The sequence below is a fragment of the Podarcis liolepis genome, assembly GCF_965112155.1.
Source record: "Podarcis liolepis genome assembly, chromosome: 13".
In the NCBI taxonomy this organism is placed as follows: Eukaryota; Metazoa; Chordata; class Lepidosauria; order Squamata; family Lacertidae; genus Podarcis; species Podarcis liolepis.
Window position 1 is genome coordinate 28,362,360 of NC_139573.1, and position 14,097 is coordinate 28,376,456.

At 43.9% G+C, this 14,097-nt stretch overlaps 1 protein-coding gene across 22 annotated transcripts in view; it reads right to left on the minus strand.

Moving 5' to 3' along the window:
- KANSL1 (KAT8 regulatory NSL complex subunit 1) overlaps positions 1 to 14,097 on the minus strand; it is a 150,303-nt gene that overhangs the window by 24,258 nt on the left and 111,948 nt on the right. For all 22 annotated transcript variants that reach the window (XM_083471611.1, XM_083471606.1, XM_083471604.1 and 19 more), the window contains 2 exons: positions 6,907 to 7,048; positions 2,485 to 2,589 (listed from right to left, as the gene is read on the minus strand). In XM_083471611.1, the coding sequence (XP_083327737.1) occupies positions 2,485 to 2,589; positions 6,907 to 7,048 (247 nt within the window). The remainder of the gene's footprint in view (positions 1 to 2,484; positions 2,590 to 6,906; positions 7,049 to 14,097) is intronic.

The following is a 14,097-nucleotide window of genomic DNA, read 5'->3' on the forward strand; positions in this document are numbered from 1 at the left end:
CAGAGAGCGTAATTGTCACAGCATTTGCTTGCTTGCAAGTGCTATGAACTCCTATGCAGAATGGCTGGGAAGGTCTTGGGTTCCTGGGTCATTCACATGCTTAAATGAAAGCACCTAGGAATCTTGACATTTCCGTCCAAAGACTGAACTGAAACACCTCTTGCATCTCTGAATCTGGGTCAGTCTAGGCCTGGCTAAGAGCAAGTTTGGAGCGTGCTGAAGAACTCTTGAGCCAACAGCTGAAAAGGTGGGATACAATTTCCCTGCCCATTCCTGGCGCCACACTGGTCCTATAAATGTGCTTCTGGCTCCAAGAGTTCGCTGCTTCTTTCTTGTCAATTGCACTGCCGTTTAAACTGCCTAGTTACACTAACACTGTAGATGGTTCTATCTACTGTTATATACCACTGGCTCTGCTGTGAACGTAAATATGGTTTTTAATGACCTCGTTTATGCAGGAAGGAGAAACAGAAATTCTAAAACATTAAAACAAACAAATAGAAGTTTGATTCCTATGCCCTGGAATTTTGAAAACTGCCTCTGGCCCTGTGATGCAGTAAAATGTAACGCTGAGCTCACAATCATGCACAAATCCTGGGAAATGTGTGTGTCCAACTTCTTGTTGACACTGCGCAGCCACAAGTGGAAAATATGAGTCACAGAAACACAGCCGTTCATGCCCACTTGGAAATGGGTTATTATTCACTTGTTCGGAGCCATAAAATTCCAGAAAAGAGGAAGCTTTAGGGGATGGGGTGGAGAACCTCGGGCCCAGCAGTCAAGTGCAGCCCTACAGGCCCTCAGGCCTTCTGCTTCTCAGCTGGCTCTTCTTTGCTGCTTTCAATGAGTGGTTCCACCTAACTGGAATGTGTCCTTAATGCCTCTTGATTAACTAGATCAGTGTTTCCCAAACCTGGGACTGCAGCTGTTTTTGGACTACAATTCCCATCATCCCTAACCACTGGTCCTGGCTAGCTAGGGATGATGGGAGTTGTAGTCCAAAAACAGCCAGAGACCCAAGTTTGGGAAACCCTGAACTAGATGGAGAATAGAGAGGGGTGCTTGGTTATCTGAGCAGAAACTGGCCTACTACTGTATGAAGGTAATATTTGCTGCTCTGCCCACATTTGCCTCTAGCATCACACGCCCCCCCCAGGTTGCTCGGAAGGGAATGTGACCCCTGGACTGAAAAAGGTTCTTGATCCTTGCTTAAGGAAATGTGCCTACTCCTTGGAAAATCTGGTTTCAGTCAACAATCTAACAGTGGGCAACGAAAGAAAAACGGAGACGGAACTTCCACAAAACATCAATGAAATTCTCAGGGCAGGTCTACCATCTGCACTACCTACAGAGTCTGAAGAAGGGGTGGGCCAACCTGTGGTTGGACTCCAGCCCCACAGGTCCCAGCCAGCATGGCCCAATGACAGGGATTATGGAAGTTGTAGTTTAGCAACGTATGGAAGGCCACAGCTTCCACAACCCTGGTTTTAAGAGGAAGGGAAAAATCATATCTGAAACTGAGAGTCTATTAGTGAACCCTGGAGATTTCTGGATTTTCTCATGTGCTTTGGGTTTGTTAGCTTTTGAACTTCCCTTCAAAACCTTCCCTGGAATTTCTTTTGCCTATGCCTTCAAAATACCCAGAAATATGTACTGGTCTTTCCCACGTTTTGCAAGCAGTGAACGTATTCTGCATATGGAAATAGCTTCCGTGCACAGATCTGTGGATAGGGAGAAGGTACTGAACAAGGAGCAGCAGACAGGGCAAAGTCACCTGGGAACATGCATGGAACCCAGTGGCTTCATGCTTCTCCCCATGTTGGAAGTCTGTGCTGCTCTGGGCTCAGCAAACTTGTACAGTGGTACCTCGGGTTAAGAACTTAATTCATTCTGGAGGTCTCCTCTTAACCTGAAACTGTTCTTAACCTGAAGCACCACTTTAGCTAATGGGGCCTCCCACTGCCGCTGCTGCACAATTTCTGTTCTCATCCTGAAGCAAAGTTCTTAACCTGAGGTAATATTTCTGGGTCAGTGGAGTCTGTAACCTAAAGCGTATGTAACCTGAAGCGTATGTAAACCGAGGTACCACTGTACCTGCAAAATTTTGGCTGCTCCTGCAGTTCTCTATATAGATACGCAAAGTATGCATATTGGTATTTTCCTGAATGCTGGGTCAAAAACAACAGAGCAGGAGACAGACAGACAGACAGACAGACAGACAGACAGACAGACAGACAGACAGGACAGACAGACAGACACACACACACACACACACACACACACACACACCCTACAGCCAAAGCCTGCCTACTTCTGTTTCTCTGCATGCAGGATAGTTTTCCCCCCTGCACAGTGTACAAACAAAGGATCTGTTAAAGCAAAGAGAATGACTGAAGTAGACAGAGCGATATAATGCTAGCAGAGGAACAGGGGACTGGAAGGAGCAAGAGCCTGGCCAGCTCTTATAGCACCCTCAGCACTTACCAGTCTGTCAATCCCGGGCTCCGGCTTGACGTCAGCACTAAGAGTGTGGGATGAGTCACCTAATAAAGGGTCAGAGGGAGGCGCCTCACCAAGGAGTATCAGGCCCTGAAAGAGATGGGGAAGAGCAATTCAGTGGCATCTTTCTCAGGCGGCTTCTCCTTCGCACAACTCCCAAGAAATTTCTTCTTTCCCCTTTCACTTTATCTGCAAAGCTTCTCAAGAGACATCAGTTCCTCCACTTTCTCCTACCAGTCAACAGTCCCTTTTCCATTCTTGCACCAATTTGCGCCTAAATGATGGAGAGCTTAAGGGATGAGAGCGAGGGAAGGAAAGCATCAAGGTGGGGTTTTTGTTTTGTTTAAGTTAGCTTAATGCTCCCAGAACAAGATTCTCCTTTTCATTCTCCTTTATTGTTCCGACACACGCTCTTTGTCATGCCTACAACAGCTGATGAAAAGGCAGCTTATGTAACACAGCCTTTGCTTTCCATTGTTTATCCAAAGTCAGCAGATTTGTCTCTCCAATAAGAAACCTTGACTTTCCTTTTTGGGACGGAGAACTTCAGGGACAGGAGCGAAGTGGAATTGACATGCACACATCTTTTAAATCTGGATCTTCCATAAGACTTAGGACTTGAGCCTACATAGAGCTAAGATAGCGTCCAATGCATATTCTGCTGTGGAAAGATTCCCTTGAAGCTTCTGCTGTGGCAGCCAAGGGAGAACTAAGCAAGGCAGCAGGAGCCACGCCCCCTTTGTGTGTATTTCCCCAAATGAGGCTCTGTGCCAGGACAGAACCTATAGGCATGAGAGTCCATAGAGAGGGCAAAAGAAGAGTTATATTATTATTCTACATTCCAGATTCCCAAACTACGGACAAGTATCAAAGAATGTTCCTCTTTCAACAGCCTCCAAAAAAATTGTAAACTTATTTAAATGCTAGCAATTTAGAACCAGATGCATAACCAACAGAAATATGCTCAGTTGACATAATTATTTTTCTGGAGGCCACAGCAACGCCGTTGGTTTTTTTCTTTCTTTCTTTCTTTCACTACAGTGTCTTCACTGTAGAATGCATAAACCCTTTCATAATATATCATACTATGACTATATCTGGGTCCTCACCAACTCACTCACACAGGGCATAAAACAACAAGCAGGAAGTAGAAACTGGGTGCCCAGGGACTCCAATTATTATAAAATTTGAACGTGGGACACTTTCACAGCTCCTGCTAAAGGCTCATGACTTGTAAGTTTACCTTACAATAGCAGGTGGCATTCTTGCAGAGAACAACACAAGCCACATGTTGGGCTGATTTGGGAGTCTCTTCTTCATAAACTTGAGCCAGCTTTAAATTAGGGGAGGTATACAATAGGCAGGTAGGGATATATGAGCCCTTGCAGAATGCAAGTTGTGCTTGCTAGGACATACTTGTTTTAAAGGGACCTTTCATTTCAGGTTAAGAATCTCAGCCAGCATCTGAGAACAATACACACACACACACACACACACACACAACTAGGCAATGCCTTTTATTTGGGCCATGTGTTTACAAATAAAATAGGCAAGCTCTTCAGTTACACAGATCTATTCTCTTCCAACAAAAACAATGGGCATTATCACTTCTGGAGCACTTGCTGCGTGCAACGTTATCTACAGCTCATATTCCACTAATCCTGCAACCCAAAAATGCAAGCCTCATTAGGGTTTGCCACTTTCAGGGCTGGTCAGGTTTTGCAAGCTTAATTAATGGGCCCTCATCTCTGAGACATCTCTGGGACATGGATGGCACTGTGGGTTAAACCACAGAGCCTAAGACATGCCAATCAGAAGGTCGGCAGTTCAAATCCCTGCGGTGGGGTGAGCTCCCGTTGCTCGGTCCCTGCTCCTGCCAACCTAGCAGTTCAAAAGCACATCAAAGTGCAAGTAGATAAATAGGTACCGCTCCGGTGGGAAGGTAAACGGCATTTCCGTGCACTGCTCTGGTTCGCCAGAAGTGGCTTAGTCATGCTGGCCACATGACCCGGAAGCTGTACGCCGGCTCCCTCGGCCAATAAAGCGAGATGAGCGCCACAACCCCAGAGTCGGCCATGACTGGACCTAATGGTCAGGGGTCCCTTTACCTTTTTATCTCTGAGACAGCCCACATAAACCTTGTCACTGTCACCCCACTACCCATTTGCTTGGCTTCCACCCCACCTGGACTCAATCTACACATCCACATACAGTGGTACCTCTGTTTGCAAACGGGATCCGTTCCGGAGTCCCGTTCGCAACATGAGTATAACGCAACCCACGTCTGCGATTCACCGTGTCTGCGCATGCACGTGAAGTCATTTTGCACATCTGTGCAGCGGTGAAACCCGGAACTAACCCTTTCTGGTACTTCCGGGTCGCCGCGGGACGCAACCTGAAAAAACGTATCATGAAGCAAACGCAACATGAGGTATGACTGTAGAGGGAAAGCTCAAGTCAACTGGAGCATGCTGCTCCTTCTCTTCATTCCTGGCACACCTGGAGAAAGCATGTGAATCAGGATTGCAGAGCTGGAAGGGTCCCTGAGGATCAGCTTGTCCAACTCCTGCAATGCAGGAATATGCTGCTATCCCATACGGGGATCAAACCTGCAACCTTGGTGTTATCAGCACCATGCTCCAATCAACTGAGCTGATGCTGGGCATAACATGAACATGCAGTGACAGCAAGGAGGAGCAGCAGCAGCCACCAGGACATGGAGATCCATGAGTTGCCAGTGGCACCTTGCATAGGTGTGTGTCATGGCGGCAGGTGCCCTGTGACCCTGACCCCTAAAATAGGCCCTGCCTATTTTAGTACAGTGAACTGCAGCTGGGACGGCACTCGTACCCTGGGCTAAAATAACTATGTGCAACTCACATGCACCTGCTCAGGCACCATTGCCATTAAGAACAAACTCTGCAGGTGTTTCTTCCTTGTGGCAAGGCATTTGGGTGAAGGGGTTTTCATCCCCATGGGTACAAATATGCTTGACCTACATGAGCAACCGCAGCACACAAAATGGTGAGCAAATCCCAGGAGGTATTTATAGCTAATACTTTTTTTTAACCTTGTGTATTTTAAATTTGGTACTGTATACTGAAAAAATTTAAAACAAATTGAGTACTGTAGTGACAAAATAAAATACAAAATATAAAGATCTAGACTGTCCACAGCCTTGCTACTTTGGCACAGGTGACCATTTTGGAACAAGCATTATTTAGCAAATGTTCAAATGCAGAAGCAGCCTAGAATTCTCATCTAGCAGAGTGCATTTCCAACATTGCTCCTCCTGTTCAGGGCTCGGGTTTATGTCTGCCCTGGGACCATTTACACAAGACTCACATGCATCACCACCCACAGAGTATTTCACCAAAGCAATGCTTCCTGCTTTTGCCCTCTGCGTGGTTCCCAGTTCTTTTGCCAATCTGATGAAGCCATAAAAGCTTGAATTGGACTGTTGCCAGTCTTCGGTCCATGTTTGCTCTTGCACAGTCCTCTCTGTTGTGCAGAACGAAGCTATAACAAGCACAGCTGTAGCTCAAATCCCAAGCCTCTCAGATGAACAGGACCAGGGTGGATATTTTCCAAGGCAAAGATGGAAAAGGATGCTTTGCCATTATGGATGTGGTTGGGTCCCTATGTGCCAATCTTATTTTATTTTTTTGCATCACACAGAGGCCATGAGGAACCAGAAATATTGGCTAAACCAGTACAATATTATAGGATGGGCAGTTGCAAAGAGAGATCCGGGATACAGGGATGCATCAGTCCAAGCTAGAGATGCTTGAGAAATTCAATCTTCTGATACAAATACTGATAGGGCTATGCGTAAATCAACTTTTCAAAGCCCAGCACCATCTATTTCTGCATCCCCAACTCGTATTTTCAAAATGTTGAGCATCTGCAGTGGATGAAATGATAGAGCGCTTTCCCACTCTGAGGACTAAAATCATGCTTTTGGATTTGATGTGAAATAATTTAAAGATTTCAGGCCACATCAGCTGGCTCCGAATGACTTGGGATGTTTGCATTGATATACTTGGGATACCATGAACTAGTCTACAGTTTCTTAATGTAAACCAGTACAGCCTTCAATATTATGTGCTTTATAAATGTGGAACGTGCTAAAAATGTGGTTACCCAAGAGGAATATAAAGCACTAGTGGCTTTTTTTTTTAAAGGTCACGTAAGCAACTTTGACTTACATCTGCCAGCTTCTGCTGCTGCCTTTAATCAGCATTCATACACCACACCAGATTAAGTCATACAATTATGACCCGGTATCAAAGGTATTATTTTGCCTTTTAAACGTGTAATGCAAAAGGGAAACACTTGAGGAGATATTTTTTCAGGATCAGGGTCTGAATACTCGCAGGTGAAGACGTATCCTTTTACTTCCCTTACCTTATTGGCTCGGATCTGCTTGTAAATATCCGTTTGCTGCCGGATTCGGTACTCTAGATCCGAGACGTGCGCTTGAAGCCAGTTCCAGCGGCTGACAATGGCTGCTCTGTCTGCTGCCCACCGCCATTCTGACCTTCGCCTCCTGGAAAAAAGAGGGAAAGAAGCATTCTGTGTCAAGGAGTGGACGGACACACGTTGCCGCAGTTTGTGAGTCACCCATTCTTGCCACTTTGTCTTATTTGTACCTCGGCTTTAGAAAAGGGGGACGTGGACAGGACTCAACCACCATGAATCATTACGGTCCATCTCGCACACATCTGGAGCGCCCCAGGTTGGCTGCCATAAATGATGGCTGCATTCCATCTCAGATTCCAATTGGTCAGGTCGCCCAGGTTCCTGCTTCACAGCAAAATACCCTACAACTCTAAAGCATCTACACCAGACACTTGTCCAAATTGCTTTTACAAATTTATAGACTTAACAGCCTCTCTAGCCTGCTTATTCCATGGATGAGCTCTTTTAAAACATTAGGAGCCTACCCTGCTCCCTATCCATACTCCTATGTAATGTCAATCTGCTGTTATAGTTTCGCCCAAAAACCCCAACAGAAACATTTGCCCTTGAGCCCTTTCAGCCTTCTCAAACTTCTGCGCCAGGTTTCCTCAACATGATGCCCCCTCCAGTTGTTTTGCAATACAACTCCCACCATGCCTGGTCATAAGCCATACTAAGTAGGGCTGATTTGGAGTTCAACATGATCTGGAGCAGGCTTCCTCAAACCTGGCCCTCCAGATGTTTTTGGCCTACAACTCCCATGATCCCTAGCTAGCAGAGCCAGTGGTCAGGGATGATGGGAACTGTAGTCTCAAAACATCTGGAGGGTCGAGTTTGAGGAAGCCTGATCTGGAGGGTATTAAGTAGGGGAAGGTTGTTCTACACTTTAAATCACCCCTGTAGCTCTCTTCCATAAATGGAATGGAAATTTCTAGAATGGAAGTACCGGGGGGGGGGGGAGAGAGAGAGAGAGAGAAATGCCTTAAGAGCACCAAATACAGGGGAGACTTTTACTTTTAGGAACTGTGTTAATTAAAAACAGCATGTGTGAAAGGCATCACAATGACAACAGGACAGAGTTGAAACTGAGGAAGGGGCACTTTTTGCAAGCATTTCTGCCCCCTGAAAAAAAAAGTGCACATACACCTTTGGCAAACTGGGGTGCTCCAGAACAGGAAGGGAAAAAAGTGTCCGTGGTACAGTGGTACCTTGCAAGACGAATGCCTCGCAAGATGAAAAACGTGCAAGACGAAAGAGTTTTCCGTTTTTTGAGTCGTTCCGCAAGACAAATTTCCCTATGGGCTTGCTTCGCAAGACGAAACGTCTTGCGAGTTCTTGCGAGTTTGTTTCCTTTTTCTTAAAGCCGCTAATAGCCGTTAATAGCCACTAAGCCGCTAATAGCCATGCTTCGCAAGACGAAAAAACCGCAAGACGAAGAGACTCGCAGAACGGATTAATTTCGTCTTGCGAGGCACCACTGTATTCCTCCCCGACCCCCATTCAGTGCAGGGCAATGATTTCTGTCTCCAGTGACATAATCACAATGGCAAACCTGATTGGCTACATAGTGTCTTAACACTGGCTATGCAATCTGCGATTGGCTAGAATCACAGAGCTAGCAAGAAGAAATGTAATTTTAAAAAATCACACTTTTGCTGAAAAGGGCAGCAAACAGACACAAATAAGCACTTAGGGAGTTTTCAGGGAACATTTTGTGGGTGGGTGTGAAAAAGTCCCCATTTTACGCCAAAAATGTTGGGAGAACATTTGGCGCAGCACTAATTGATTAGTCATGTGAAGCTAGGTCTCTATTTCAAAGCAGAAGGACAGCTTATTGTCCTACACCTAATACAGAAGAACAGGGTGGGTGAAGTTGCAGAATACAAAATGGGGTCAAAGTATTTGTCCAAAACCAAGCAGCAGTGACATTACACTAATGCAGGGGTCAGCAACCTTTTTCATCCGTGGGCTGGTCCACCGTCTCTCAGACCATGTGGTGGGCCAGACTATATTTTGAAAGGGGAAAAAAAAGTATGAACTCCTATACTCCACAAATAACCCAGAGTTGCATTTTAAATAAAGGCGCACATTCTGCTCATGTAAAAACATGCTGATTCCCGGACCGTCCACAGGCCGGATTGAGAATTGCATTCGGCCTCCGGGCCTTAGGCTGCCTACCCCTGCACTAACACATCTAAGCCACAAACTGGAAAGAGACATTCACTATATAGAAGAAAGTTGTGAATGTGTACACTACAAGAACAACTCCCAACACCCTTTCCTTCAATGACTCAGAAAAGGGGGATCTTCCCCGCTTAAAATGAGAGGCATACTACCCATGCCCAATCAAATCAGTCAAAGGTTGCTTGATTTTTGCTTGAGGGCTGCCTAACCAAAGGTTTCCTGAAGGGGATAAATGCCATCCTAACATGAAAACATACGGAAGTAAATATTATACAACACAAACACTCGCATATACACTTCTGGCCCTTGACTCTACAATACAACATTACCAGCAGGAGAGACATTCACACTCCTACATTTATAAACAACTATTTTAGAAGGGGTGTGTGTGTGTGTTTTAGGCACCTCATCAAGTATGGCTGTCATCTACCTGAAAGAAAGACCTGTGTAGTGTGAGTGAGCCTGTTAAGATTGTCTTCTGCATTTCTCCAAGGTGTTTTCTTTTTATCCCTCCTCTTTTCGTTTCTCTTATTGTCTTTGTGAGATCTGTCCTGAGAGAAATGCGGGGGACAATCCACCAGGCTCTCTCACACCACACCAGATTTACACAGTTCCTTAGGTTAATCAGAGAGGCCCTGCTCTGGGGTACCATCATCATTGTGGCAGAGTTTAGCTGCATCTTGGAGTAGAGGCCAGTCTTGGTAGTTGGTGATGTGGCTTTTCCGAAACATTTTAAATGGGTGCATTCCATCTGCATTGAGAAAGTTTCCATTTGCACTGGAAAACTTTCTGGTGGCCAAGAGCAGGGGTCACCAACATGGCACCACACCCAGAGGCTTTCTCTGGTGCCAACAGGGAGCACCCCACCTCTCAAAATTAGGCTTGAAAGAAGCATTCTAATATGGAGTATTGACTAGGTTAGAATTTCTTATCGACTACTATGAAAAATAGTCTCAAGGGAATTTACAGTTAAGTTGTGGTGTATACATAGCAGCAGCAGTCTGGAGGTGGGGGTAAAACCCTGTTCTAGAGAAGGACCTAATTCATAATGTTTAGTTTCATTTGTATTTCATAAACAAAGCTAAACACTTTTATACTGCCCTGCTTGAAATTGGCACCCATTCATTGCTACTGGTGAACTTACGAAACGGATGTTTTTCCATGGAAAAATGAAGTACTAGATTTTTTCCTGTGGATGTTTTCCCACCTCACATCAGTGTTTGCCACATTTGTAGAACTCTTCAGAGAAAGGTCAGGCAGGCTAGCAGAGTCATTTATTATTATTATACAAATTGGAGAAATGTGAAATGCAAATTTAGTGTTGTACAGTTCCATGCCATCCCACTTTAAATCTTGTTGTGATTTCATTGTTTTATCAATATTTTGTACTGCACTTTGTGTCCTTTATGTTCGCAGATAGCAATCAGACAGATAAAAGCATCCAAGAAGGGCAGGTGTGGACAAGTGATGTGCAGATATTGCCCATCAAGAAGCAGGATGCTTGGAGGATGGGGACAGGCAGAAGAGATAAAGTAGCTTTTCAATACCCCAACTAAAATCTGGTGTTTTTAATGACAAATTATGAAGAAGCAGCTCTTATCAGCTTCGATTTTAACCAACATACTTTAAGTCAAACAAAGTATTGCTATTTCTGCCAAATAAGTTCCTCCACCACCACCACCATTTCCTCTACACCGTACTTTCCTCCCCTCTAGGAGAGTGTGGTGGCTATTCTAAATTCATCCCTTCTCTCTTTCTAAGAATACGGAGTTGCTTTTTTACTAAGCCAAACAACTGGCTTTCCTAGGCTGGTACTGTCAGCAGCAAGTCTTGACCTTAGCATGTTCAGGTCAAAGATCTGCTATTCATGGTCCTTTAAAACTGCAGGTGCCAGGGATCAAATCCAGGGCCTTTGACATACACATTCTACCAGTGCCTCTCCACTGCTATATGTTCTGCCACACTAAAAAAAGAAAAGAAAAAGACCATCTTTATTAGAAACAGCATTGGATTCAATTTCTACAATGGCTACAAACACAAAACTTTAAAGTTTCAGCTTGCTAACAATGAGCAGCCACTTAAAGCAGATGTGGCCGCAGTGAAACAGAAGCAAACCACAACTGAGACTCAAGACAAGAAAGATGCAAATCATAGCAGCCGTGGAGTTCTAAGACTCTGGCAGCTGTCGCAATATCTGGGAATCATTCTTCCACACTGGAATTGCATGAAAAAAGAAAAACCCTGCATGAGGACTCGTAATATTTAATCCCAGATGGATTTTCCCACAGCACCTGAGCAATTTTCTACAGCCCAGTTAGTATCCAAAGCTGAACCTAGGTTGATGTTGTGTTGTTGTTTTTTAAAATCCCCTCTGCCTGTAGAAAACTAGCACAGAACAGATGAGTTGGTTAGGCCAGAACACCACCCCCTGCCCATGTACAGATTAAAAAACAACAACTTTGCAAGGACTTTTAAAAACAACAACAGACCACAGACTGTTCCAAAATGTTGCCCCCCCCCCCACCTGCATTCTTAATTAGCACTGGGTGGTAACATAGAAACAGAAGGGATAATGCCGACCTGTCTGCCAGTATCGAAGGTGAAACAAACCTGTTCATACAAAAGGCTGATTTTTCAATATTTTTCTCTCCTCACTCCATTACTTGAAAGGTATTTATTTGCAAGTTTTTAATCCTCATTCCTTGTTTTAAGCTCTGAAGACCTGATATTTCATAGGACTTGAAAGAAAGGGTACCGCAGCATGTCAATTGCAATTTAATGGCAAGTGGCACTAAATCTAACTCTAACAACAACAACAACAACAGAGTATCTGAAATCCTCCTTAGAATCATAGAGTTGGAATAGACCACAAGTGCCATCGAGTCCAACCCCCTGCCAAGCAGGAAACAGGTATGTAGCAATCCAAACCATAAGATCTTATTTGGAGGCCCCCTTTTAGGTGAGGTATTTTGGGGAACCACCAACAGCCTTTTGGGTGGTGGCACCACATTTGTGAAATCCTTCTGTAAAGAGGGCCACCTTGATTATTTAATTTCTATACCACTTGATACATTAAAGTAGCTCTTAGCAGTGTACAAAAAAGAAACAGCCAATTTAAAACAAAATATTACAAAAACAGTTACACATAAAAATGTTACATTAATATGAAGTTATCTATCTATCTATCTATCCATCTATCTATCTATCTATCTGTATCAATTCATTTTCCTTCTGACACACCTTCCCTCTCAGCCTCCTGGTTCTCACCCAGGGTTCAAACAAACTCTCTGCTCACCTACAAAATGTTCCTGGAAACTGTGAACACCACCCTAGTCTCTCACTATAGGACTTGCTTTTGATAGGCAGGCCCAAGGTAGATGGCACTTCCTCAGGCTGCCCACAACTGTGTTCCTGTTCAGCTGCACTCGACATACCCAGCTGATGCAATTTTGATGCCAAGCAAATTGCCTTTTTATTTTCTCAGGCATCTTTATCAGCAATAGCTTTCATTTATTTTATCACTGTTGTATATTTTTATGTTCCTTTTTTTTTTTACTGCATGCATTATATGTTGTGCTGAACTTTTTACTCTAATGAAGATGCCCCGAGAACCCAGTTATACAACAATCTATAAATATCAGAAATAAAAAAGCACACAGCCTTAAAACATGAAAGATAAAATTTCACATGAAAAATCAGAGCATTGTGGGAAGTGTAGTTTTGTACAAAGTACTGGAAGAAACCACATGTCCCAGTTTTCCCCTTCGCTGAGATTTTATTGAGGATTTACTGGGCTTTGTTGTTTCCATGCAGCAGGTACTGAAGCAGCATCAAGCTTAGAAATGAATTAAATGTAGGGAAATGGAAGTGCAGAAAAACAGGTGTCTGTCCTGACAAACAGCACCTCTTCCTACGGAAAAAGCACCTTTTCTTCCAAAACATTCTACAGTTCAACATTAAAAATTGTAAACCAGAACAAACTGTACAACCGTATTTCTACCACCTGGAGACAGTGAGAGCATGCGGTCTTAGACCTGAAGTTCTAAAAAGATATTAGGTGGGAAATAAACATCGAATTCTATGCTACGCCACAGAAGTAAATCATGCATTGGTTACAAGAGAATATCTTGCAAACTTTCCCTATCTTCCTTGGCATTTCAGAAATAATGTCTTCTAGATTTGGTTGTTAAAATGCTAAGAAGATAAATAGCTTTCCCTGTTTATTATGTCTGAATCACAAGCATCACACACACACCCCTCTGGCCTTTGCCAACATTTCTGAATGGCATATTCAACAGTGCTTTCCCACTCACCCATTATTTTTCAATAAAATCTAAGACAGTGTTAAGTCAGGCTCCCTAAACATCCTCTCGACTTCTGCCCTGTTCATCATCTCATGACAGTTTAAGTCACCCATCAGTCAAGCCCATCACCCAGACTGCTTCCTTTCAACAGGATACACTAGAAGGTGCCTGTAGCTACCACCTTATTTTTAGCATTGGTAACTTTGAGGACTTCTTTCAGGGTAAACAGATCAAGCTGAAGAACTAAGCATCTTTACTCACCCTTCTTGGTTTTCCTTCTCACCAACCTGAAAGGGATTGAGCAAATTGCACAACTTGTCTGAAAGAAGACAAAGCCCAGTTCTAAAATGCCAGCGGCCTTCCTTTGTAGCCGGCACAGAAACGCAGGATACTTACAAGTAAACTAAACAAACTGTGGAGAAGGAGGAAAGAGACCAGTCTCTGTTCTTCTAGCCTAGATTATCTACAGAAGCTAAAATATTTTTTATTGTGATTCTATCCAAAGATGACCAGTATTTTGGAAAATGGACCACCAATATCCTGCTTTCTAGCATTAATATATCTTATTATCATGTTGGTTTCTTTGGGTCGAGTCTCAGGATAGGAAAGAAGGAGATATTATAATGCAATACTCACCATCTGTAGAGAC